Raw genomic sequence first — 27,401 nt, forward strand, 5'->3', positions numbered from 1 at the left:
TCCTGTCTTTCTGAAACCTTCCACTTAGGTGTCACCTCTTTGTGGAAGCCTTCCCTGAACCCACATGGGGTCAGGGGCAGGAGGCTGATAAAGTGATAGAATCAAGGAGTGGAGCTGGGTTTCCTTTCAGCATAGACTCTCTTTGCTCTCTCCCACTCTCATCCCAATCATGGGTCTCTCTAGATCTCAGCTACCTGCTTAGTTATCTCCTTCTCACAAATGTCCCTGGAGCTGAAGTGATATGAAAGTCAATCAGACTGTATAACCCAGGGTCTTCTTTGTTACATGAGAATTACAAGATTTTCCCAGAAGAGGCAGGCCTCTGACCTTTCTTGACTGCTACCATTTATTCAGCATCCATGGGCCAGGCAGTGTCCTAGACACTCTGCTAGACAGTTATCTCCTAATTCTCAAAGCAGCCTTACGAGATTAGGCAGTATTAATCCCATTATTGAGATGAGTAAGCAAATTGTGGGAGAGGTTAAGCAGTTTGCCTGAAATTACCACAAAAACCTTAGAAGTTCGAGAGGTATACAGGCCTCAAAGGATATTTTTTCCCCTTAGCACTGAGCTGCATTTTGTATAGATTCAATAAATTCTTGAGGCCAGGTAAAGCAGTGGTCTCTGGGCAGTTGATCCATGAGCACACATAGTAAAATGAACGGAGCAAAATTCTTGCTCACTCCAGCAAAGAAGATGGCCTAGGAAGGTTTCTTGGAAAGGTTTGGCTTTTAATTGCTTCATTAGGGAAGTCTCCAAACACTTGCTGGCTCCTTTCCCTGCTCAGGTACCCTCCTGGCTGAGCTACGGGAATACAACCTGGAACAGCAGCGGCGAGCCCAGTGTGAGACCCTCTCTCCTGACGGCCTACCTGAGGAGCAGCCACAGACCACCAAGCTGAAAGGCAAAATGCAGAGCAGGTAAGTGGTAACCACTCATTTGGCTATGGGGCTGGAATTCAGGACATTCTGAAAGGTGGCTCTTGCTGGTTTCCTGGTTATTTTTTTCCCCCTCTCTGGGCAGATTTTCTCTCTGTCCTGTATACACTTAACCCTATTTTTTCCTGCTTGTGAGATTTCCTTCGGAGATTCCTTACCCCTCTAGTTGACGCCAGAAAGCCCTGCTTGCTATGGGTGTTTATGCTTTGATGCTCAATATACGTGAGCCACCTCTACACTATCCAGGTTTGACATGGCTGAGAATGTGGTAATCGTGGCATCTCAGAAGCGACCTCTGGGTGGCCGGGAGCTCCAGCTGCCTTCTATGTCCATGTTGACATCCAAGACATCTACCCAGAAGTTCTTCTTGAGGGTACTGCAGGTCATCATCCAGCTCCGGGACGACACACGCCGAGCTAACAAGAAAGCCAAGCAGACAGGCAGGCTAGGTATGGAACTGGGGTGTCCAGTTGAGGGGCAGGGTTGGTGGTAGAAAAACAAGAGACCCTGGAAGGCAGGACTTAATGTCGTGTCTCCTCCCTGTTTGACCTTTTCAAAAGGAAGTGATGATCCTTTCTTGAAATGTTGGTGGCTGTGTTTTGTGTCTCATTCAAGCTATCTACATAAGACATTTCATTAGGGCAAGGGGAGTGGAAATCTGGCAAGGAAATTGGGGGCAGGTCTTTTGCTGCACAAGATTTAACTCACTGAATGTTCCTCCTTTTTGCTTCCTTGATCATCCTGGCTAAAACATTGCAGCCATGTTGCTGCAGCCTGCCAAATCCTACATCTTTCCTCCTGCCCCACAGAACCCTCTCACCTGCCACTGTCTGTCTGCTCAGCTCCATTTCCCCTGTCCTTATCTATAACAATAGCTCTTAGTACCTGCTGATGAGCATTCTGGGGCTGCCTGAGCTAAAGCTCAAAGACCTCAGCAAGATGCCCTGTGGCAGCCCAGAAGACAAGAGAGAAAATATTGAGCACTCCCTCTTTATACAGTTTACATCTTACCTTCTTTTTTCTTTTCCCCAGGTTCCTCCGGTTTAGGCTCAGCTAGCAGCATCCAGGCAGCTGTTCGGCAGCTGGAGGCTGAGGCTGATGCCATTATACAAATGGTACGTGAGGGTCAAAGGGCGCGGAGACAGCAACAAGCAGCAACGGTTAGCATGATGCCTGTGGCCCCTCATTCATTTGTCTCTCCTCCTTCCCCCACCACATCATCAGTGGGGTTTCATTGCCCTTACCTTGTATGCTTTTGCATCAAGTTTGCTATATGAATGCTTCTGAACAGCAGGGTTATTTTATCTTGGTGCTTTCTTTTTGTTTGTTCATTGGTTTGTTGGTTTGGTTTGATTTAAAGCTTGGCTATCATACCCCACTCCCAGCTATCCAGTCAACAGTGGCGCTTTGCAAACTGCATAATGCTAAGTGTCTGGGTTCTGAGGGGGTGTGGGATAAAGATTTTTTCAGTCTCATGGAACAATGCAAGTACATCAGAGACATCTCAGGAATCCTGCCCTTGAAAATCCCCCAAGCTTGGTACACATCCCATTCAGCCTCTTACGGCTGTGGCTGGTCCCTCCACCCTGGCCATTTCCTCTATTCTTCATTCTCCGTTGGTACCCAGGCACTCAGGCACTTTGAGGAGGAAGCCTTTCAGGTTCCTAGGTAGTCCATTCATTGTTGGGATCTCAGCACAGAGTGGTTGCAGGAAAAGCCTGGCATCATGCATGTATGCTGTGGCACTCGGTTCTTTTCCTGTCCTTGCACAACATGCAAGTCATCTACCCCAGATGCAGGAAATAAAAGTATCCCATGGCCTGTTTATCCTTTGTATGTAATACTATTACGCAGTGTGATTTCATTGAGCATGCTGGAAACAGCCTAGAATTTGAGGGCCGTGGCTCCAACAGGGTAGAAAGGAGAACAGAGAAACTATTATTCTGGAGTATTTTTTCTGCCCAGTCTCTTTTCCACACCTGATAGGACAGATGTTGGCTTTTCAAATAATCCCACTCATCAAAGATTGCACTAATTCCCCTGCAAACTTATCTTCTGCCCATCTGAGCTTTATTTACACACACACACCCATCTGAGCTTTACACGCACGCACGCACGCATGCACGCATCCAGGGAGCTCTTTGGAAAAGCTTCTAGCTCAGGGTGGAAGGCAGCAAAGGAAGTAGGAAGGCCATTCTTTTGTCTTGGAGAGCTACATAATGAAACTTCTGTCCATATGAGAATATATGGGAGGCTTCTTTCCAAGCTTATGATATGTGAGAGGTTGTAGGCAGCCTCTATCCTGTCCCTGAGGAAAGCAGAGTTGCACCCTTTATGTGACTTTGTTTCCCTTTTATCCAGTCGGAGTCAAGCCAGTCAGATGCATCTGTCCGAAGGGAAGAATCACCCATGGATGTGGACCAGCCATCTCCCAGTGCTCAAGATACTCAGTCCATTGGTCAGTACTTATTCCTATTTCTAGCCCAACAAAAGGGAGAGCCAGTCTTCACAGAACATCTGCTGGATCCCCTGCTTTCAACATACAAAAGCTCAGGGTTTTCCAATTTGCTTAAGTGAACAGTAGTTTCTGTATGTTAATAAGCACTTAACAGTCAACTAAGATTACTAACCATCACCATATGGTCCTCATTGGAGATTCATAGCGCACATTGTGATTTCTGTAGTATAGAAACTATAATATGATATCGTGTGTGGAGACAACATGTGTTTGTCTTGGCTCTTTGTTTCTATCTCTGGGACCTGAGGCAAACCTCTTTCATTTTCTTCGTTTAAAATAGAGATGGGGTGGGGGGAGGGCATATAGCTCAGTGGTAGAGCACATGCTTAGCATGCACAAGGTCCTGGGTTCAATTCCAAGTGCCTCCATAAATAGGTAGGTAGGTAGAGATGTTCATGGTTAGTATTGAACGAGTTAACAAGTATGTGTATGGCACATAGAGCAGTACCTGGCACACAGTGGATGCTATTATTAGCAGCATTTCCCAAGGTTAATGTCATATAGAATACTTGTTGGCACCCTTTTAACACATTCCTGTAGATACAGATAGTGTTATCATAGGACATCCATTTTTAAAATATATTAAATAATTTAATAATTCACAGGTTCTCTGAGAGCTAATAAGACAATGAGTAGACCAGCACTGTCTGGTAGAATTTTCCTGCAGTAGCCACTAGCCACATGTAGCTACTGAGCACTTGAAAAGTGTTTAGTGCAACTGAGGAACCAAGTTTTTTCCTGCATTAATTTTATTCAGTTTAAATGCTGTCCACTATAGGACTAGAGCTTGCTTTCAGATATCACTCAGTTACTCAGTAGCCAGTGGGCCAACCTGCTTGATCTGTCTAATGGCCTTTGCATTTGGTCTGGGAAAAATCTAAATGAAGGAAAAGCTTTGAGGGCTCTCTGACTCTCTCCTCTGTGTGGCCTCTAGGCTCAGATGGAACTCCACAAGGGGAGAAGGAGAAAGAGGAAAGGCCACCTGAATTACCCCTGCTCAGTGAGCAGCTGAGCTTGGACGAGCTATGGGACATGCTGGGAGAGTGTTTAAAGGAGCTGGAGGAATCCCATGACCAGCATGCGGTGCTAGGTGAGTTGTGGCTTAAGGACCCAGGTCCCGACCCACTGATCTGCTATGGGGCCCTTTTTGCCAGCTTAATTTTCTTCCGTCCAGATTACTCCTCTCCCTTAGTGTCTCTGTAATGAGAGTTCAAAGGAGAGGTTTTTTCCCTCTGACTTCAGTGTCAGAAAAAAATTTGCCTTCTCTTTTGGTAGCTGGTAGCTTTTACTTTTTAGACCAAGGGAATTTTTGTAACTGGTTGCCTATCCCAGTTTTCTTTGGCTTCAGGAAGTTCTGCCTTCCTCTATGGTTTCATTTTTCTATGGTACCATTGTATTTGTCTTGCACGTTTTCATTACTTTTTAATACGGTACTTTTGAAATTTGACTATGAAGGCAAAGAGGTTTGTATATTGAAGTTTGTAAAGTAAAATGTCACTTTCCTCTCATTCCTTCCCCCAGTGCTACAGCCTGCTGTTGAGGCCTTCTTTTTGGTCCATGCCACAGAACGGGAGAGCAAGCCTCCTGTCCGAGACACCCGTGAGAGCCAGCTGGCACACATCAAGGACGAGCCTCCTCCACTCTCTCCTGCCCCCTTAACCCCAGCCACTCCTTCTTCCCTTGACCCATTCTTCTCCCGGGAGCCCTCGTCTATGCACATCTCCTCAAGCCTGCCCCCTGACACACAGAAGTTTCTTCGCTTTGCAGGTACAGGGAACTCTTAGGCCCCCAAACGTACAAGGCTTCATTTTTTTTTTACAGGGTCATTTCATACATTTTATCCTTAGCTGATTTGTAGTGGGAGAGGGAGAGAGAGCAAGAGACAGAGAGTTGTAAAGTGAGGCTAATGGGGTAGGGACTGGGTCTGGAAGTCCTTGTATGCCATACTTTTTCCCTGAAACAAAGAAGAGAGAGTTGCTAGCTGGTTGGCTGTCATCCATTCTTCTGGGACCCATGATGTGCTGATTCCTACTGTCCTTTCTTCCCTTAGAGACTCATCGCACTGTGTTAAACCAGATCCTACGGCAATCCACCACCCACCTGGCTGATGGGCCTTTTGCTGTCCTGGTAGACTACATTCGTGTCCTCGACTTTGATGTCAAGCGCAAGTATGTGCCCTGGATATTGTGGAGATGGGAACTCTCTAATTGGTATCTTCCCTCCCAGAAAGGAACTAAAATTCTTCCTGGGGTGGGGTTTTCAGGGAAAGAAGTTTCCCTTGGTGGCAGCCCTTGGAATGGCACTTGGTTGGGGGAGACAGTCATCTGTGCCACTGACAGTCATCGTACCTAAATACTCCCTGGCCTTCTTCAACCCCAGTCTCCATTCTTCATTAGAGGAATGTGAGCCTTTGTTTAACCTTATGATTTCTAAAGTCTCGATCCAGCCTTTGGGGTAATACAAGGAGATCCAGGTAGCCACAATATATACTTAGAGCAGGGCTTGGGGGAGTGGAGGGGTTCCACAATACTCTTGTCGCTTTTACTTTTCTCTTCCTTCCTGTGCACCTACACATACTTACCTGCTTGTTGCAGAAATTCTGTGGCACAATGTCTGTTGGCCCTTACTTGATGGAGATGGAAAAAAACTTAAGAGTTGGTAGTAAATGACTTACCTCTCCCAAATCCTGGGCATTTCCGCAGGGAAACAGGTGGGGAGAAGTTTGCTCTGCCACTCCTAACTTTATTTTCCTTCCTTTACTCCCTCCCAAGATATTTCCGCCAAGAGCTGGAGCGTTTGGATGAGGGGCTCCGGAAAGAAGACATGGCTGTGCACGTCCGCCGTGACCATGTGTTTGAAGACTCCTATCGTGAGCTGCACCGGAAATCCCCTGAAGAAATGAAGAATCGATTGTAAGAGCCCAGAGCAGAGAATAGACAGGATGGGAGGGTTGGGGCCCTTCCTGCGTGGTAGTGAAGGCTTACTCGGGGCCCAAATGTGTAGGGGAACTTAGGGAGGTGCTACCCTCCTCAGTAGGAATTCCTAATAGGAATCCAGCATAGAAAATCTCACTGAGCTGTCTCCCATCTTCTCTGCTCAGTCTCATGAGACTGGTCTTCCGCTGGCCAGCTGGCCCTTGGGATGAGCTACCCAACAGTTCCTAGACAGACAGGAGAGTCTTTGGCATTTATAAAGGTACACCTAATGGCTTTGCAAAGAGAGCTTTCTCCATTGCCACACTAGGGACGGGAAGCCTGCTGAGCAAATGGTACCCTGCGTTGGGGAAGACCATACTTGCAAGAGTGGCCCCCAACCAAATTGGTAATCCGCTCATTGGTGATTCTGATGCCACCTAGAGGAGATTGGCAGTTTGCAATACCAAGTGTCATGGGAGCCTATAAGATTATAGACCTATTGAAGTAGTTTGATGCTCCTGAACTCAAAAACTTGATTCTTCCCTTCCCTTGTGGAATGGGCTTACTATCCATATAATCACACAGGAAGTCAGAGAGTCCTCCAAAACCAACTGAGCCCTGCTCCCCCACCACCAAATCCTTAAAGACATCAGACTCTGAGCTCAGCTCTCTTTGATACCATTTGATCACTCCTCTCCCTCCTTTCCCTAAGGGAGGCCTTAGTAGGCCGTTATACCTTTCCTGTTAGCATTTTCTGGAATATCAGTGAGCCTTAACTGATATTTCAGAACACCTCTTCCATCAGTGATACCCTTTTTTGTCCCAGATCCACACCTCCTCTGAGCTCTCCTGGCACTGCATTTACCACTGTTCTTTGACCCTGCACCCCCCTCAGCCACTGCTTCAGTCACTCACTTGGGTCATGCTGCACAAATGACTGGATTTGTCCTAGGCTTTCCACACATCTCTGTTTCTGCTCTCTTATGCAGGTATATAGTCTTTGAAGGAGAAGAAGGGCAGGATGCTGGAGGGCTCCTGCGGGAGTGGTATATGATCATCTCTCGAGAGATGTTTAACCCCATGTATGCCTTGTTCCGTACCTCACCCGGTGATCGGGTCACCTACACCATCAATCCATCTTCCCACTGCAACCCCAACCACCTCAGCTACTTCAAGTTTGTTGGACGCATTGTGGCCAAAGCTGTATATGACAACCGCCTCCTGGAGTGCTACTTTACTCGGTCCTTCTACAAACACATCTTGGGCAAGTCTGTCAGGTGAGGATGTGGGACAGTCCTGGGACTGTCCTCAGTCCTGAAAAATTGGTCCTTTTCTTGTGTCCCACCCCTAGACTGCCTCTCCTCCATCTCAGCTCATGATCCTAATTGTGTTTATCTAGGTATACGGATATGGAGAGCGAAGATTACCACTTCTATCAGGGCCTGGTTTATCTGCTGGAAAATGATGTCTCCACGCTAGGCTATGATCTCACCTTCAGCACTGAGGTAGGTCAGGAAATCCTGACCACAGCACATCCCCTGCTAGTCTAGGAAACTCATTGTGGGCTTGTCCTTGAACTGGCATTGGATAACCTTTCATGCTTCTAAAGAAGCGTCTTGATGTCTTAAAGTCTTATGCCCCATTCCCCATCCAACAGAGAGCAGTGGATATTTGTATGAGACAGCACAAACAAAAAAAAAGCAGAATTTGTAAAACAATCCAGGCTGTTTCCTAGTTTCCCTTATATTAAAAAAGTACTCTAGTACATTATTCTTTATTCCCAAAGGTAGTTTACTATAGAAAAATTGTACAAATAGAGATAAAAGAAAAGCAATTTTTTAAGGTTACTCTTCTCCCAAATTGTTTCCCATAAAGAATATGTTTTGTTTTGTTAATGTATTTTAGCCATGCCCTTTTTGCTTTTACCACTGACAAATTTCCTTCCTTTTGGCCTTTATGTGTTTTAGGGCCAAACTCTTGCCCTTTCCCTATTAGTGAGTTATAAGTTCATGAGAAAAGTCACTGTTTTTTTATGACCTTGCTTCATTTTTCTGCCCGGGACACAGCAAAGAGTTTAGGATGTGTTACCAGGTATTTATGTAAGTAAGTCCCATCCTAGACCAAATCTGATTCATGTTATTGGTATTTTGGATATTCTAGGTCCAAGAGTTTGGAGTCTGTGAAGTTCGTGACCTCAAACCCAATGGAGCCAACATCTTGGTAACAGAGGAGAATAAGAAGGAGTATGTACACCTGGTGTGCCAGATGAGAATGACAGGTAGGGGAAATGGTCCCGTAGACCCCCTAGTTGCTCAATATGGGAAGAGGTCAGGCTTCACTCATTTCACAGACATTGCTTCTTCTCTTCCACTGTGCCAGCCACAAATGCCTTGCATAAAAGGAGTTAAGAAACCTGACAAACATATATTTCCCTTCATCTACCCTCATACAGGGGCCTAGGAACAGAGTGGTAGGTGAAGTAAGCAGATCGGTCAGCATCCGGCCAGACTGGGGATCTCTGACCTCTAACAGTTGCATAAGTTTGGGTGCCACGTGGCTTGTTTCTCTCTCCAGGAGCCATCCGCAAACAGCTGGCGGCTTTCTTAGAGGGCTTCTATGAGATCATTCCAAAGCGCCTCATTTCCATCTTCACTGAGCAGGAGTTAGAGCTGCTTATATCAGGACTGCCCACAATTGACATTGATGATTTGAAATCCAACACTGAATACCACAAGTACCAGTCCAACTCTATTCAGGTGAGCTGCTGCTGGTATCCCTCCCTGAATCCGTAAGCAGTGCTAGTTTCTATGACACCAAATAAACCAGTACTCTTAGGAGAAGGGTGATTTGAGTAACAGCTTATCTGTACCTAACCCTTAACTCTTCTGGACTGTTTTCAGGTAATGTTCTTGCTCATCTTACGAATGGAGGAACTAAAACCTATCTCACAGAAGGGACTTGCCTAACACTGCAAATCCCATCCCCCTTCCTTCCAGGAGCTCTCTGCCTCATGCTGGCTTCTTGTGTCCTTTCGTGCAGATCCAGTGGTTCTGGAGAGCATTGCGTTCTTTCGATCAAGCTGACCGTGCCAAGTTCCTCCAGTTTGTCACGGGTACTTCCAAGGTGCCCCTGCAAGGTTTTGCTGCCCTTGAAGGCATGAATGGCATTCAGAAATTTCAGATTCATCGAGATGACAGGTCCACAGACCGCCTGCCTTCAGCTCACACATGGTAAGAGGAAGGGTTTGTTCTCCTTTTCAGCATTTGGATGGAACTTGCATATTTGTCACTTCTGGCCCCACCTACCCTGGACCTGGGGTAGCTCACAGTTTGGTGGTTTTGTGGAGAAGGTGATATTTGAGATGAGAAGCTGGCCCAGATTCACAGTGAGGCTGGGGAGACATTGCAGGTGAGCACTACTACGTGCAAGCAAGGTGTATTCCAAGGGCTCAGCATGGCTAGAGTGAGGAGTTGCAGGGATCAGAATGCTGAAGAACTCAGCAGAGGTGACCAATGACCCTGAGTGCCTGCTTGGAGCTTTCATGTTGGGCTGTGGTATTTAAGGAGGGAGTTACAGGGTCAGGTTTATGTTTTAGGTGCTTGGTGGCCAGTATTGGGGCCAGATGAGAGGGCAGACAGGGCTAGGACAGGATTGGGAGTTCGCAAGCAAAAGTCAGGTTGGCACCATGGGGACACAGGGATTTATCGTTTTCTGTCCTAAACTGATCTTTCTTCTTTCCCTAGTTTTAATCAACTGGACTTGCCTGCCTATGAGAGCTTTGAGAAGCTCCGCCACATGCTACTACTGGCCATCCAGGAGTGCTCTGAAGGCTTTGGGCTGGCCTAATAAGGCCCCGCCCACCACTGTGGGGTTTTTCTACCATTGTTGGACCTGGAAAGGGGGGAAATGAAAACAAAAAAGAACCAGAAAGAAAATGTCAAAAACCAATAAATGAAATCCACCAACTCACCATGTGTGTGTCCCAGCTGCCCCAGCTGCCCCAGCGCATACCCTTTCCCCCTTTTGTGCTCATTCTCTCTCCCCCCTCCCTTTTCCTCATCTCCTCTCCCCGTTCCATGCCGTCCATGATCCCTACCCCATGTGTTAAAAAGGCAGTAGCCTTTGCAGGGACCTGTTTGTCCCAACTGTTTGAACAGTGTGCTCCTCAGATTCTGTGTTCAGAAGGATTTGCTGCATTGAGACTTGAAACCTTTGGATAGGGGAAAAAATTATATATATATATATTTTTTTGTTCTGTTTGCATTTCTTAATTTGTGCTTGGAATGTGTTGATGTGCACAGCTAATGATTCAATGCGAGACAAGATTGGCGTCTGTGTTGTGGAGGTTTCAAATAAAGAGCACTCTTCATAACTCACTTTTCACAATGGAGTTTTTTTCAAATTTAAAAACAAATAACTCTTGAGCACATGCTAGGTGTCTGGAGAAAAGATCCAGATAGCTCTCCAGAAAACCATCTCTGCCACCACACTGGTACATCCTCCTTCAGAGTCGGTTTCCCCACAGTCCAGAGAGCAGCAGCCACCAGGACTGGGGGAATCTTTTTCAGAATGAGATCTGCACTTGGGGGTTGTGGTGGTGTAGAGATTACAGTCAAGGACAAAGCATCACCTTGCTCTAGGGGAACAAACCAACAGGTTGTAAGAAACATTCTGAGAATTGACTCAACCCAACCAACCAAAGGATCTATTTTACAACCTTTACAACAGTCTCAAGTCTGGAGCTCAGTTTAAAATTTTTATTTCGTTTATTAATGTTTTACTTTAGAAATAAACAAATTTTAGTAAGCAAGTAATTTGACTAGCTCTCCAAAACAGTCTTCCCATCCTTACTGTTTTTGTTTTGTCATCTGTTTGTCTACCAGTCTGTTCACAGGTCACCCAGCAGTCTCTTGTGGTTCTTATTCCATCCAGCACTTGAAGTTGATCTAAGGACTTTGAGGAAAAGAAAAAAGTAATAAAAATTCAGTTAGAAAAATAACCTCAATTGGTACTTCCTTTGTGTGGTTTTTCTCATTCTCTGAGGCTCTACTTAAAAGACTTTCCCCTTGACCAATTCCCAAAGTGTGGATCTAGGAAAGCTGTGGTGTGTGTGTCCTTAAGCTGATCCCTTGGTCCTGATGCAAATGGCTACTAGACGCTTTATTTCAGCATTCAAATTTGTCTGCTCCTGGCCCTCCTGACCACTGAGAAGACAAATGAACAACCCTTTCCCTGCTATTGAGTTTCTAGTCAAGGGGAGGGGACTGGTTAGTTCTGTAGCCAGACGTAGGAAGGGCGTCTCTGGATGCCAAGAGCAGAAGTACCTGATCTAGCCTAGGAGATCAGGGAAGGCTTGCTTTTGTCAGTGATTCTGAATCATAAGGCTGTATGGGAGTTTAGATTAAGTAGGGGAGGATAATCTAGGCCAAGGCAGCAGGAGTCTAGTTGATAGGGCATGGCTCAAGCAAAGGATAGTGACCTGAGATGAGGCAGGGAGTCCAGTGGGGCTTTAAAATGAATAAATAACCAGAAATAGAGTAGAATTGATCAAAAAGGCTTAACTGGTTCTTTGAAAAGTCTAAGTAGAATAAAGCTCTGACATTTAAATTTGAAAGGGGTGCAAGCATAGGGAACTGGATGTGGAAGTTGGAAGTATAGATGGAATAATCCTTCTGAAGGAAATAAATGAAACTAATTTAATGGCATACCACCAAAAATGTGACAGTATGACTTGCCTTTGGGATATGTGTATGGTGTGATGCTCCACCTCAATGTCAAAAGAGAAAAACTCTGTCAATAGATGTAAGGCATTTACTACCACTCAGTAACTATTCCTGGTAACTTTTAAAGGTAAAGGTACTACCTATAAGGTAGCGTCAGACCAACAGCTAACATCACACTGCAAGCACAGGATGGTCAGTTACCATCATTAACACTGTTCTGCCAGTTCTAACCCTTTCGATAAAGCAGGAAACAAGGTACAGCCATTGGAAAACTATTTGCTAAACCAAGAGAATCAAGTCATCAGAACTTACACGTGAGTCCAGCAAGAGGCCTGGTTATAATGAACAAAATATTCATGTAAACAGTTACTGCCCAACAAGTATAGTCTGATAAAGTCATAATGAAATCCTATATGGCAGTAAAAATGTATCCATTGCATATATCAACATGCACAGTCTCAAAGGTAAACAAAAAGTACGAGAACTGCCTATTTAAAAATTGCAAAACAATACTATATACAAAGGTACCAAGAGCATGAAAAACCACATCCACATGTAGGAAGTTTGAAAACCCTTGCATGAGTGTGACAAAGTACTGCATGATATTCAGGATAAGCTATGGGGGACAAGAGGTACATTGCCCAGGGGGCATCAACTACATTAATGTTTTATTTAAGCTGGAGTGGTGCTGGATACATAAGTGTTCCTTATAGTATTATATAATACTTTATAATTTTTATATACCTGAGATATTTCATAATTCTTTGAGATGGACAGTTTATTAAATTTCACAGTGCATTTGAGGCAGGCATCAGGGGAATCAGTAATAGACCTAATTTCACATGAAGGCTAATTAACAGCTGCTTGCATGATATGATTAAACATGTCTTTTTTTTTTTTTTTGAAGAGTTAGTTATTTAGGTTTTTTGGGGAAGGAGGTAATTAGGTTTATTCATTTATTTTTAGAGGAGGTCCTGGTTCAATCCCCAGGACCTCCTGCATGCTAAGCATGTACTCTACCACTTGAGGTATACCCTTCCCCCCAAACATGTCTCTTTTTGCCCCCTAATAATTCTCTCTACTGATCTGTGTGTTACAATTACCACTGGTTATCTCCTTATTAAAGTAGTCCCCTTCTCATAAAATTAGCATGATCATATAATTTATCATCCAAACAGGCCAATTTAAGAATAAAAAGGGCCACAGGTGCAAATGAACCCAGATAAACTGAGATACTTGGCTCTACACTTATGAAACATGTATGTCTCGGCTGGAGAAACAATTATTACCCATCACACTTCTATTGAGCACTTACCATGTACTGACAACACAGAGAAAGTCTGTTTTCCAAAAACTCACTGAAGGGAAGGAGGTGGGTGTTGGGAAAGAACAGGGGGCGATGGGTACACAAAGAGACTTGACAGGCAGGGGTAGCAGCATTAAACATTTCCTCAAATACAAACAATGATCAGTTCGAAAACATAAGAGGAAATAGATTCCTTTCACAATAATAACATAAAATACCAAAGAATAACTTTTAGAAGCAGTGTTTGGGAGCCATGTGAAGAAGAAAGCTGCAAAACTCTTATTCATAAGAAGCATAAAAAGAGGCAAATAAATGAAGAGACTTACTTTGTTCATTTGCATAAAAATACAAGTATAGCTGACCTTGAGACTTTGGGGAACAATCTGACATGCTAAACGAGGTGGGAGTTAAAATGGGCAGAGTTGACAGAATGGCCTCAGCCATGATTATCAGGGTGCTGTGGTCTACTGTAGACAAAATGAAGAGCCAGTTAGGGGAGGAATAGCTTTGTCACTGTTAAGTTTGGGAAACTTGCCTAAGTATCGGAAGGGGAAAAAAATCTGAAGTTTGCTCCGCACTTCACACTAAAATCCAAGTGGAAGATTCAAGCATAAAAAACATCAACTTATTTTTTAGGGTGGATAACAACTGATCTGGAATACGGAAAATCATTAGTGTTAAATAAAAACTACAAAAGACATCATAATGGGAAAGACCAATATATTTGACTACTAAAACGTCGGCAACATCATGAGCAGAACTAAAAAGCAATGGCAATCTACGGAAAAAAAGTACATCTCTAACAGGCAACGGGTTAATCCTTAATATACATATTTACCTATATGTATAATTTTTTTAATTTACAAATCACTAAGAGACAAACTCCCCAACAGAAAAACATCCAAGGACACTAAAAGGCAATTCACAAAAGAAGAAATACAAATGAGCAATAAGCATACATAATTGCTTACCTCTGTGATAATTATTACCACCTCTGTAATAATCAAAGATCCAATAAAAGCCCAATAAAAACCACTTTTCAAATTGAACTATATACACATGCATGTGTCTTTGTGTGTGTTAACACAAGTGGGAGAGAATGTGAAGAAACAGGCACTGTCCTACGCTGCTGAGAAATTGGCACTACCTTTCTAATGCGTAATTTTGTGAAATCTACCAAGAAAGAGGAAAGCAGCCACCGGGAGCTGGCCTGGCATTCACAGTTGGGCCTTGGTGTTCCGTTGAACATAAACACAGAATGTTAACATTAGACAAGGCCACTCTGCGACTGTGATAAAGACAAAATTGAAACCACTCCATAATCATATCTGAACACAGACAATACGTAAACATTGTCCCTCAAACCACAAAAATAAACCAGACATCCCCTATCCTGATTAATCTGAGTGGCTGCTGTTTTTTTTTAACCAATTACAGCTTAAGTCTCTCTCTAGTCTGTCCTCTCTATAGAGATGTATTGGCATACCCAATCATAAAATTACCCCCAATTCTGGATAATATTCAATCTAGAGCAAAACGTCACTTCCTTAAACCATCCCCAAATCACCTAACACGAGCCCAAATCCTATGATATATCTTTTCTTGTACTGAGATGCCCCACAGACCCCCACGCTATGTGTTCTCCCTCACTGCCAACATGATTGACTCAGGGCGGGTTCATGCTCCTGGCCTTTGGCTGCAAGGGTACTGCCACTATGAAGAATCTTAAAACATACATAGAAAAGTGCCAATAATATGTATCCTACTTCAGTCAATGTTTTTTTTTTAATATTCACAAGTTCAGTGGAAACTGGCAGCCCAAATTTTTTGACTTGTAGACACAACACGGTGTGTGCATGTGTGTGTGTGGTTGCTATGAATGGTTTGGGGTGGACATGTCTCCTCCAGGTCCCACAGTCACCACTACTCCTTATACCCCCCTTCTTTGTTCACTCATTCATTCAACAAACATTTATTGAATACCTACTGTGTGCCAGCTGGGGATTCATCAGTGAACAGTCAGATATAAATCCCTGCCATCTTGAAGCTGATATTCTAACAGGGAAGGCAGACAATAAACAAATATGTCAGAGAGTGAGTGATATATTTTCTTCTCTGAAGAAAAATAAAGCAAAGTAAAAGGATAGAGAGTTGAGGGTGAGTGTATTTTAGCCATCGTGGCCAGAGGAAGGCCTCTCCGAGGAGGTGACATTTGAGCTTGGAAGGCCTGCTTGAAAGAAGTGAGGGTATAAGCCATTGGAGGAGCTCAAGGAAGAGTGTTCCAAACAGTACAGAGGTTCCTCAAAAAACTAAAAATAGAACTACCATATGATCCAGCAATTCCACTTCTGGGTATTTATCCAAAGAAAATGAAAACACTAATTCAAAAAGATATATGAGAGGGAGGCTCAGTGGTAGAGTGCATGCTTAGCATGCATGAGGTCCTGGGTTCAATCCTTAGTACCTCCATTATAAATAAATAAATAAACCCAATTACCTCCTCCTAAAATTTTTTAAAAAAAGATATGTACCCCAGTGTTCATAGCAACATTATTTACATTTGCCAAAATATGAAAGCAACCTAAGTGTCCATAAACAGATGAGTGGTATATATACATAATGGAATACTACTTGGCCATTAAAAAGAATGAAATTTGGTCATTTGCAACAACGTGGATGGACCTAGAGGGTATTATGCTAAGAGAAATAAACCAGATAGAGAAAGACAAATACCATATGATATCACTTATATGTAGAATCTCAAAAACAAAACAAATGAACAAACAAAATGAAACAGAAGCACACTTATAGATACAGAGAGCAAACTGGTGGTTGCCAGAAGGGAGGGGACTAGGGGTTAGGCGAAATAGGTGAAGGGGATTACGAGCTACAAGTTTCCGGTTATAAAATAAGTCACAGGGAAGTAATGTACAGCATAGGAACTATAGTCAATAATACTGTAATAATTTTGTATAGTGACAGGTGGTAACAGACTTATCATTGTGATCATTTTGTAATGTATAAAAATATCAAATCACTATGTTGTACATCTGAAACTAATACTGTATGTCAATTATAATTCAATAACAAAGAAAAAGGAAGAGTGTTCCAGGCTGAGGGAACAGCCAGTGTAAAGGCTCTGATACACATGGCATCTAGAAGGAAGACCACTGTGGCTCTAGGGAGGTGAGTGATGGCAAGTTGTCTCGGGGAGAGTGGGGGAGAAGGGCCAGAGTAGGGGCCGGGAAAGCCTGCAAGAGGCTGCTGCTGCCTCCTTCCAGGTAGGGCACAAGTTACCTGCCAAGACTCTGGAAAGAGTCCTTCATAGGCTTATGCATGCATGAGGGGGCTGGGGGGAGGGGTCGGTGGGCACAAGGCATTGTTAAGGGGATAGGGGACTGGAGACCTGAGGTGAGCCAGAGCCTCAAGATGATGCTTGAGATTTTGTCTGTATTACTGTAGTGGTGGTGGTGGTGGTGTTTTCGTTGTCTGTTTTTCACCGTGGCCATGTATTTCTGCAATTAAAAATAAATAGCCTAGTTTCAGTGGGCATGCCCTGCCCCCTCCCCTCCTAGACGCAATCCTTGGAAACTAGAAGCATCCTGCCCAGCCCAGCACGCCTACCGCAGTGAGGACCCGTTCAACTCCTCCAACTGTGCCCTGGACTTCGCCAGTTCTGGTACTGAAAATCCCGCGTCCCGGGCGAGCCCTCGGTGACCCACTGGCTCGTCCGCCGGGGCAGAGAAGGCGGGGCTGCCCGGACCTCCAGCCACTGGCAGAGCGCTACGTGGCGTCTAGGCGCGCTCTGCCCAGCAACCGCGCGGGACTTCTCCCGTGGCAGCTCTGAGGCCCCTCCCTGGGACCGCCTCTCCTGGAAAATCAGCCTCGGTGATTCTGTGTTTGTGTGACTGGAGAACTTGTGGGATGGGGCATTAGTTCTGTGTCGGGGAGTTTGTGTGATTGTATGACTGGATATGACTGTGTACGTGACTGTGTGTAACCGAATGGGTGTGGGCGGGGGCGCGTTACTGTGCGTCTGTGATTCCAGAGTAGGAGTGTGACTGTGACCACGGCTAGCCGGGATCTGGTGCCTTGGGCTTGGTGATTGTGTGAATGTCAGTCAATGCCTGATGTGAAAAACTGGCCAATACTAAGGGTGTCTATGTTCTGGGACAAGGGTGTGTGTGTGTGTGTGTGTGTGTGTGTGTGTGTGTGTGTGTGTGTGAGAGAGAGAGAGAGAGAGAGAGAGAGAGAGACAGAGACAGAGAGACAGAGAGACAGAGACGTGAGCACATGCCCACGTGGGATTGCTTCTGTGTTTGGAACTGGGTTTCTTTTAGCCAAAAAGTGTCTCTGTGTGTCCTGGGTCTTTTGGTAGTGGGGTCAGACTGGCCTGGGTGCAAATCCTGGCTCTGCCGCTTACTGGCCATGTAACCTTGAACAAAGTACTGACCCTCTCTATTCCTCGGTTTCCTCATCTGCAAAACACAAATCATTTCTACTTGGTGGAGCATAAAATGAAGCAATGCTTGTCTGAAGCTCAGGACAGTCCAGTGCCTGGCCCACAGGAAGCACTGGGTAAACATCAGCCTGTATTAACAGGTGGCTATATCTACAAGAGTCTGCACCTGTGATTCTGCATTTCAGAGATCATGCACCTATGTGTGGCTTTCATGGGGTTTATCAGTTCAAGAAATATTAATTTGTTACCTACCAGATACCAAACACTAGACACTGCATATGCAGTTATGAAAAAAAAAGTCACATCCCCTGCCACCTTCAGGATCTGACCCATACCAACCTCTTTTAACACTAGATATATATTTGCTGATGTGCAAATGTGCACAAATGTATTGCAGGAAACGGATGGAGATGATTTCAGTCAATAGGTGACTAGTTATATTTGTTATAGTCCATCCTAATTATGCCCTTTAAGCCTCTTGGGGTTAGTAACTTGTCACCCTTCCTTTCTTGACTCTGTTCTGTTCCATTGATGTATTTGTCTATCTTGATTCTAATATCATGCCATTTTCATTACTGAAGCTTTATAATAAGCCTTGAAATCAGGTAGCATTAGGTCCTCCAACTTTGTTCTTCTCTTATAACATTGTTTTGGCTATTGTAAGTCATTTGCATTCTATATGAATTTTATAATCTTGTCAATTTTCATACACCCCCAAAAAAAATCCTCCTGGTATTTTGATTGGGATTTCTTTGCATCTATAGATTAATTTGAGAACTGACATTGCAACAATATTCCAATCCATGAACATGGTATATCTCTCCATATATGTAGGGCTCCTGAATTTCTCTCAGAAATATTTAGTGCTTTTCAGTAGAAAGGATTTGCAAGTCTTTTGCTAAAATTTCTCTAAGCATTTTCCTAAATTTCTTTCTATAATACTATATTTTTTCCATTTTTTATTGAATATATAGTTGGATTACAATGTGTGACAATTTATGGTGTACAGAATAATGTTTCAGTCATAGATAAACATACATATATTCCTCTTTGTATTCTTTTTCATTACAGGTTACTACAAGACATTGAATATATCCTCTGTACTATACAGTAGAAACTTGTTTATTTTATATATAGTAGTTAGTATCTGTAGAGCTTGAACTCCCAATTTATCCCTTCCCACAGCCCTCCTCCCTGATAACCATGTTTGTTTTCTATGTCTGTGAGTCTATTTCCATTTTGTAAATAAGTTTATTTGTATCATATTTTCATATCATAGATTCCACATATAAATGATGTCATATGGCATTTTTCTTTCTCTTTCTGGCCCACTTCACTTAGAAGGACGATCTCCAAGTCCATCCATATTGCTGCAAATGGCATTATTTTACTCTTTTTTATGGCTGAGTAGTGTTCCATTGTATATATGTACCACATCCTTTTTATCCAGTCATCTGTCGATGGACATTTGGGTTGTTTCTATGTCTAGGCTATTGTAAATAGGGCTGCTATGAACATTGGGGTGCATGTGTCTTTTGGAATTAGAGTTCCCTCCAGGTATATGCCCAGGAGTGGGATTGCTGTTTCATATGATAAGTCTATTTTTAGTTTCCAAGGAATCTCCATACTGTTGTCCATAATGGCTGCACCAAACTACATTCCCACCAACAGTATAAGAAGGTTCCCTTTCCTCCACACCCTATCCAGCATTTTATCATTTGTGGACTTTTTAATAATGGCCATTCTGACTGGTGTGAGGTGATACCTCACTGTAGTTTTCATTTGCATCTCTCTGATAATTAGTGATATTGAGCATTTTTTCATGTATCTATTGGCCATTTGTATGTCTTCATTGGAGAATTGCTTGTTTAGGTCTTCTGCCCATTTTTGGATTGGATTGTTTATCATATTATATTTTTAATTTCAATTTCTGACTATTGATAATGTATAGAAATACAATTTTCTTTTCTATTAAACATGTATCCTGCAATCTGGCTAAACTTACTTATTAGTTCTAGTAGCTCTTTTGTAGATTCCATAGGATTTTCTACATAGATAATCATTTTGTGTTCAAGTAAAGACAGTTTTACTTCTTTTCCAATCAGTCTGATTTTTATTTCTTTTTCTTGCCTTATCACCCTGGCTAGACCCTCCAGCAGAATGTTAAATAGAAATGGTAGGAGTAGGCATCCTTACCTTTTTCCTGATCTTAGGGTGAAAACACTATGTCTTTTACCTTTAAGAATGAAATTAGCTGTACTTTTTTGTAGGTACACTTTATCAGGTTGAAGAAGCCCCCAAATTCCTAAATCTCTAAGAGCCTGTTTTTGCTTCTTTTTTATTTTATCAGAAATGGATATTGGATTTTGTCAAATGCTTTGCTGACATCAATCGAGATGATCATATGGTTTTCCTTTATTAGTTCATTAATACGATGGATTACACTGATTGGTTTTTAAGAGTTAAATCAACCTTGTATTCCTGGATTAAATCCCACTTGGTCGTTACGTATTATCCTTTTCATATGTTGTGTTGGATTTGGTTTGCTAAAATTTTGTTAAAAATTCATGTATTTATAGGAGTTTTTTCAGCTTTATTGAGGTATAGTTGACAAATAAAATTATAATATATCCAAGGTGTACAACATGACGATTTGATATCTGTATACATTGTGAAAGAATCCCCACAACTGTCTATTCCTCTTTTTTTTTTTGAGATTTGGTTTATAACATTGTGTAAGGTTCATGTGCACAACATTATAATTCAACTTCTGTATTTCACTTAGCATAATACCCTCATCAACTTATTTCACTTAGCATAATACCCTCATCCATGTTGTCACAAATGGCAAGATTTCATTCTTTTCTTAAGTCTGAGTTGTATTCCATTGTTTATGTGTATAGATAGATAGATAGATAGACAGATAGATAGATATCTCCCACATCTTCTTTGTCCATTCATTTGTGTATCTATGTTTATGAGGGATATTTGACCTGTAGTTTTCTTATAATAGCTTTATTTTTGTAGTGGGCTTTATTTTTTAGAGCAGTTTTAGATTCATAGCAAAATTGAGTGTAAGGTTCAGAGATTTCCCATACACTCCCTGCCCCTACTCATGCATAGCCTCCCGCATTAACAACATCTTGCACCAAAGTGGTACATTTGTTACAATTGATGAACCTACATTAGCACATCACAATCACTCAAAGTCCATAGTTAACATTAGGGTTCACTTTTGGTGTTGTACAAATGTGTAATGACAGGTATCCATTACAGTATCATACAGTGTGTTTTCGCTGCTCTAAAAATCCTCTGTGCTCTGTCTATTTATCCCTCTCTTCTTCCCCTTAAGCCCTTGCAACCACTGATCTTTTTACTTTCTCCATAATATTGCCTTGTCCAGAATGTCATATAGTTGGAACCATACAATATGTAGCCTTTTGAGATCAGCTTCTTTCACTTAGTCATATGCATTTAAGTTTTTTCATGTCTTTTCATGGCTTGATAGCTCATTTTTATTTAGCACTGAATAATATTCCACTGTCTGGATGTACCAGAGTTTATTTATCCATTCACCCACTGAAGGACAATCATGGTTGTGTCCAAGTTTTGACAATTATGAACAAAGCTGCTGTAGACATCCAAGTGCAGGTTTTTGTGTGGATATGTTTTCAACTCCTTTGGGTAAATACTAAGGAGTGCTATTGCTGAATGGTATGGTAAGAATATATTTAGTTTTGTACAAAACTGCCAAAACTGTCTTCCAAAATGGTTGTACCATTTTGCATTCCCACCAGCAATGAATGACAGTTCCTGTTGCTCCACATCCTTGTCAGCATTTGGTGTTGTCAGCATTCTGGATTTTGGCCATTCTGATAGGTGTGTAGTGGCATCTCATTATTATTTTCATTTGCATTTCCTTAATGCCATAAGATGTGGAGCATCTTTTCATATGCTTGTTTGTCATCTGTATATCTTCTTTGTAGAAATGTCTGTTAAAGTTTTTGGCCCGTTTTTTTTGACCCTCCACAGTTTATTCACTTTCAGTGATGCTGAGCCTTGGTGGCATCTGACTCCACCAGGGAAGAATCCCAGATCCTAACCTGCTAGGGCATGGAGTGGCTTGTCAGCGCTGTGGCCTTCAGGAATCTTCAGACTCATCCTCCACCCCAAACTTGGCTTCTGGCTCCAGTTCAGGCTCTGGTTCTGCTTCTGGTGCTGGTTCTGGATCCATCTGGGGCTCCAGCTTCAGCTCAGCCCCTTCAGAGGCCTCAGCTTCCAGCTCTGGCTCAGGTTCCTCAAGGGTTCCAGATTGCACTGTCTCAGAGTCCTCAGGACCCCTGGCCTCGTGCAGTCTGAAGCTCTAGGCAGCCAGGAGCATACAGTCCATTACTGCCTCCAGCATCCAGTGGCCTGGACATGGAGGATCCTAGCTTCATTTCTGGTAGCCTGCAGCTCAGCCCATTTTTTAAACTGGGTTGTTCATTTTCTTACTGTTGAGTTTTATGAATTCTTTGTATACTTTGGATAATAGTCCTTTACCAGATAATGTCTTTTTCAAATATTTTCTCCCAGTTTGTGACTGGGTTTTTCAGTCTCCTGACTGTCTTTCACAGAGCAGAAATTTTTTATTTTAATGAAGTCCAACTTATCAATTATTTATTACATGGATCATGCATTTGGTGTTGTATCTAAAAAGTCATTGCCAAACCCAAGGTCATCTAGATTTTTCTCCTATGGTGTCTTCTAGGAGTTTTAGTTTTGCATTTTACACTTGAGTCTGAGTTAATTTTTGCAAAAATCTGAGTCTAGATTTCTCTTTTGGCATGTGGATGTCCAGTTGTTTAGCACCATTTATTTTATTGTGATAAGAACTCTTTTGTGTGTGTGTGTGTGTGTGTGTGTTAAGCCAATTCATCTATTTATTTCAGTTCAGTTTATCCATTTTTCTGTTTATGAATTGTTCTTTTTAATTTTTTAAAATTTTTAAAATACAAGTAGAGTTGATTTACAATGTTGTGTTAAGTTTCTGGTGTGCAGCAAAGTGATTCAGTTTTATATATATATATTCTTTTTCATATCCTTTCCAATACAGGTTATTACAAGCTATTGAATATAGTTCCCTGTGCTATACAATATGACCTTGTTGTTTATCTATTTTGCATGTAGTAGTTTATATCTGCTAATCCCAAAATCCTAATTTATCCTTCCTCCCCAAATTTCCCCTTTGGTAACAATAGGTTTGTTTTTATGCCTGTGAGTCTGTTTCTGTTTTGTAAATAAGTTTATTTGTATCATGTTTTGGATTCCACATATAAGTGATATCATGTGATATTTGTCTCTCTGTCTGACTTACTTCACTCAGTATGATCATCTCTAGGTTTATCTATTGTTACTTCAAATGGCATTATTTCATTTTTTATGGCTGGGTAGTATTCCATTGTGTGTGTGTGTGTGTGTGTGTGTGTGTGTGTGTGTATACACACCACATCTTCTTTATCTAGTCATCTGTCAGTGGACACTTAGGTTGCTTCCATGTCTTGGCTATTGTAAATAGTGCTGCTATGAACATTAGGTGCATGTATCTCTTCAAATTAGAGTTTTCTCCAGATACATACCCAAGAGTGGGATTGCTGGATCATATGGTAAGACTATTTTCAGTTTTTTAAGGAACCTCCATACTGTCCTTCATAGTGGCCCCACCAGTTTACATTCCTACCAGCAGTGTAGGAGGGTTCCCTTTTCTCTACACCCTCTCCAGCATTTATTGTTTATGGACTTTTTAATGATGGCCATTCTAACAGGTGTGAGGTTATACCTCATTGTAGTTTTGATTTGCATTTCTCTAATAAAAAGCAATGTTAAGCATCTTTTCATGTGCCTATTGGCAATCTGTATGTCTTCTTTGGAGAAATGTCTATTTAGGTCTTCTGCCCATTTTTCGATTGGGTTGGTTTTTGTTGTTTTGTTATTGAGTTGTATGAACTGTTTGTATATTTTGGAAATTAAGCCCTTGTCAGTCACATCTTTTGCAAATATTTTCTCCCAGTTTGTAGGTTGTCCTTTTGTTTTGTCTGTGGTTTCCTTTGCTGTGCAAAAGCTTATAAGTTTGATTAGGTCCTATTTGTTTATTTTCACTTTTATTTCTATTACCTTGGGAGACTGACCTAAGGAAACATTGCTACAATTTGTCAGAGAATGGTTTGCCCATGTTCTCTTCTAGGAGGTTAATTGTGTCTTGTCTTATAGTTAAGTCTTTAAGCCATTTTAAGTTTATTTCTGTGTATGGTGAGAGGGAGTGTTTGAATTTCACTGATTTGTATGCAGCTGTCCAGCTTTCCCAACACCACTTGCCAAAGGGGCTGTCTTTTCTCCATTGCATATTCTTGCCTCCTTTGTCAAAGATTGACTGTAGGTGTGTGGGTAGGAACTCTTAACATGAGATCTACCCTGTTAACATATTTTTAAGTGTACAAATCATTATTGTTAACTATATAGGTAAAATGTTGTACAGCAGCTCTCTAGACATTATTCCTCTAATTTGACTAAAACTGTATGCCCATTGATTAGTAACTCGCCATTTCCCTCTCACCCCAGCCCTTGATAACCACCATTCCATTCTTTGATTCTATGAATTTGACTACCTTAGATACCTCATATGAGTAGATTCATGCAGCATTTGTCTTTCTGTGACTGGCTTATTTCACTTAGCATAATGTTCTCAAAGTTCAGCCATGTTGTTGCATACTGCAGAATTTTCCTCCTTTTAAAGGCTGAAAAGTATTCCATTGTATGTATATCCTTTATCCATTCATCTATCAAAGGACATTTAGGTTGTTTACACACCTCAGGCATTGTGAATAATGCTGCAATGAACATGTAGTGCTCATACCTCTTTGAGATACCAATTTCAATTCTTTTGGATAAATAACTAGGAAGTGGGATTGCTGGCTCCTATGATAGTTGTATTTTTAATTTTTGAGGACCTGCCATACTGTTTTTCTATAGTAGTCCACCATTTTGGAGTCCCACCAACACTGTGCAAGGATTCTAATTTCTCCCTATCCTTGCCAACACTTGCTGTCTTCTTTTTTTTTTAATAATAGCCATCCTGACAGGTTTCAGCAGTGTGTTGAAAAGACTACCTTTGCTCCATTGTGTTACTTTTACTCCTTTGTCAAAGATCAGTTGACTATATTTATGTAGGTCTATTTCTGAACTCTCTCTTCTATTCCATTGATCTATTTATCTATTCTTTTGCCAATATCACATTGTCTTAAGTACTGTAGTTTTATAGTAAGTCTTGAAATCGGGTAGCATCAGTCTTCCAGCTCTGTCCTTCTTCTTCAATATTGTCTTGGCTACTCTGGATCTTTTGCCTCTCCATTATACATTTTAGAATTAGTTTGTCAATATCCACAAAATAACTTGCTGGGATTTCTTTTTTCTGGTTTTAATATAAGGATCAGGGTAACACTGAACTCATAGGAAATGTACCCTCCTGGTGCTAAGCAGAATTCTAAGATGGCCCCCAAGATTCCCAGACCCTGGTGTATACATACTTTTTCTCCGTTATTTAATTAAACATGGATCTAGTTACTGCTGTGAAGGGATCTTGCAGATGTAATTAAGGTCCAAAATCAGAAGGACAAGAAGCAGTTGACACACTGTTGCTGGCCTGAAGACAGATGGGGGCCACATGGCAAAGAATGTGGTTAGACTCTGGGAAATTAAAGCAGCCCCAGCTGCTAACCAGCAAGGACATGGACTCCTCAGTCCCACAACTGCAAAAACTGAATTTTGCCAACAACAAAAATGAGCTTGGAAGCATACTTTCCCCCAGAGCCTCCAGACAAGAACTTAGCCTGGCCAACACTTTGATTTCAGTCTTGTTACACCCTGAACAAAGAATTGAGTCATGTTATACTGTACTTCGGACATACAGAAACTGAGATAATAAATGGGTATCGATTTAAGGCACTAAGTTTGTTATGCAGCAATAGAAAATACATTCCCTCTTCTACCTCTTTTGTAATACTTTACATTAATTTATACATTTAATATATTTAATTATATACATTTAATTAATACATTCTTCTTTAATTAATACATAAAATATACATTTAATTAATATACTCCTCTTCTATCTCCTGGAAGAGTTTGTATAAAACTGCTATTATTTCTTCCTTAACTGTTTGGTCAGATTCACTAATGAAGCCATCTGGGCATTTGATTTTCTTTGTAGAAAAGTTTTAAACTACAAAATAAATTTCTTTAAATACATATTCCTATTCAGATTGTCTTTTTCTGGAGTGAGTTCAGTAGCTTGTGTCTTTTAAGGAATATGTCTCTTTTATCTAAATTGTCAAATTTATGAGTATAATACTCTTTGTAATATCCTTTTATTATCTTAGTTTCTGTAGGATCTGTAGTGTTGTACAAATTCTCATTCCTAATATTAGTCATTTGGGTCTTCTCTCCTTTTTCCCTCATCAGTCTGGCTAGAGGTTTATCAGTTTTATTGATCTTCCCAAAGAGCCAGCTCTTGGTTTCTTTGATTTTCTCTATTGTTTTTCTGTTTTCTACTTCAGTGATTTCTGCTCTTTATTATTTTCTTTCTTTTGCTTACTTTGGGTTTAATTTCCTCTTTTTATCATAATTTCTTAAGGTATAAGTTGAGGTCATTGATTTGAAACTATTCTCTTTTTGTTTTAGTTTTTTTGGGGGGGGAGAAGGGGGTAATTAGGTATTTATTTATTTATTTATTTTAATGGAGGTGCTGAGGATCGAATCCAGGACTTCGTGCATGCTAAGCATACACCCAACCACTGAGCTATACCCTCCCCTTGAGACTATTCTTCTTTTCTAAGCATTTACTGCTATAAATTTCTTTCTAAGCACTGCCTTCCGCTGCACTCCATAAATTTTGATACACTATATTTTCCTTTTAATTCTGTTCAAAATACTTTCTAATTTTTCTCAGGCTTTCTTCTTTGATCCGTGATGTGCTGGTTATCAATTTATTGCCTCTCTACTCCAAATTCACCCTTTCTGCCTGTGACAATGAAGCATATTTTAACTATTTTTCCTTTGCCAGCTGGCACTGAAACTTTTTCAGTAGAGGGTGCTGGAGAGATCTTGCAGGAGAAAAAGAGGTTTCCTTCCTGATTCCTCCTGCATGGCTTTTTCTAGCATCAAACTCCTGCAGGGCTCACAACTCTTCCAGGACCTGATTTCTACAGTGCGTGGTGGCCAGCAGTACTCCGTGGCCAGCAGTTTTCCCCTCACCCCAGCACTCACCGTCAGGCAGTTTGGCAGCAACCAGCATGCCCCTGGACCTCTGAAGCACTCACAGCTTCCCCAGCACCTGGCTCCGGTGGTGCACAGAGGCCAGAAGCACTCAGTGAACAGCTTTCTCTTGCCCCACCAGCAGGCACATTTCTGAGAATTTCCACCAATGCAGCACCACAATGACCTCTCTGCCATTCAGTGAACTACAGTTGTGCCTCTCCAATAAAATCTGGATCTCAGCCCTGGGG

General features: G+C 41.8%; 1 protein-coding gene and 1 long non-coding RNA gene across 13 annotated transcripts in view; one reads left to right on the forward strand and one right to left on the reverse strand.

Annotated features, from left to right (window-relative positions):
• Positions 1-10,744, forward strand: part of HUWE1 (HECT, UBA and WWE domain containing E3 ubiquitin protein ligase 1) — a 138,861-nt gene extending 128,117 nt beyond the window's left edge. For 11 of the 12 annotated variants that reach the window (XM_032475500.1, XM_032475505.1, XM_032475510.1 and 8 more), the window contains 14 exons: positions 788-920; positions 1,185-1,387; positions 1,971-2,098; positions 3,300-3,396; positions 4,391-4,546; positions 4,978-5,223; positions 5,507-5,624; positions 6,228-6,368; positions 7,361-7,648; positions 7,771-7,876; positions 8,532-8,649; positions 8,946-9,127; positions 9,411-9,601; positions 10,115-10,744. In XM_032475500.1, the coding sequence (XP_032331391.1) occupies positions 788-920; positions 1,185-1,387; positions 1,971-2,098; positions 3,300-3,396; positions 4,391-4,546; positions 4,978-5,223; positions 5,507-5,624; positions 6,228-6,368; positions 7,361-7,648; positions 7,771-7,876; positions 8,532-8,649; positions 8,946-9,127; positions 9,411-9,601; positions 10,115-10,217 (2,210 nt within the window). In that variant the 3' untranslated portion in view covers positions 10,218-10,744. The remainder of the gene's footprint in view (positions 1-787; positions 921-1,184; positions 1,388-1,970; positions 2,099-3,299; positions 3,397-4,390; positions 4,547-4,977; positions 5,224-5,506; positions 5,625-6,227; positions 6,369-7,360; positions 7,649-7,770; positions 7,877-8,531; positions 8,650-8,945; positions 9,128-9,410; positions 9,602-10,114) is intronic. The other variant, XM_032475509.1, reaches the window with a different exon arrangement.
• Positions 10,745-11,132: 388 nt separating this feature from the next.
• On the reverse strand, positions 11,133-17,119 carry LOC116662151. The gene is made up of 4 exons (XR_004318133.1): positions 17,025-17,119; positions 16,807-16,915; positions 15,388-15,455; positions 11,133-11,324 (listed from the first exon to the last, which is right to left on the reverse strand). It is a non-coding gene; the product is annotated as an uncharacterized LOC116662151 (long non-coding RNA).
• Between the last annotated feature and the right edge of the window lie 10,282 nt (positions 17,120-27,401).

This window comes from Camelus ferus, chromosome X (genome assembly GCF_009834535.1).
Source record: "Camelus ferus isolate YT-003-E chromosome X, BCGSAC_Cfer_1.0, whole genome shotgun sequence".
Classification (NCBI taxonomy): domain Eukaryota; kingdom Metazoa; phylum Chordata; class Mammalia; order Artiodactyla; family Camelidae; genus Camelus; species Camelus ferus.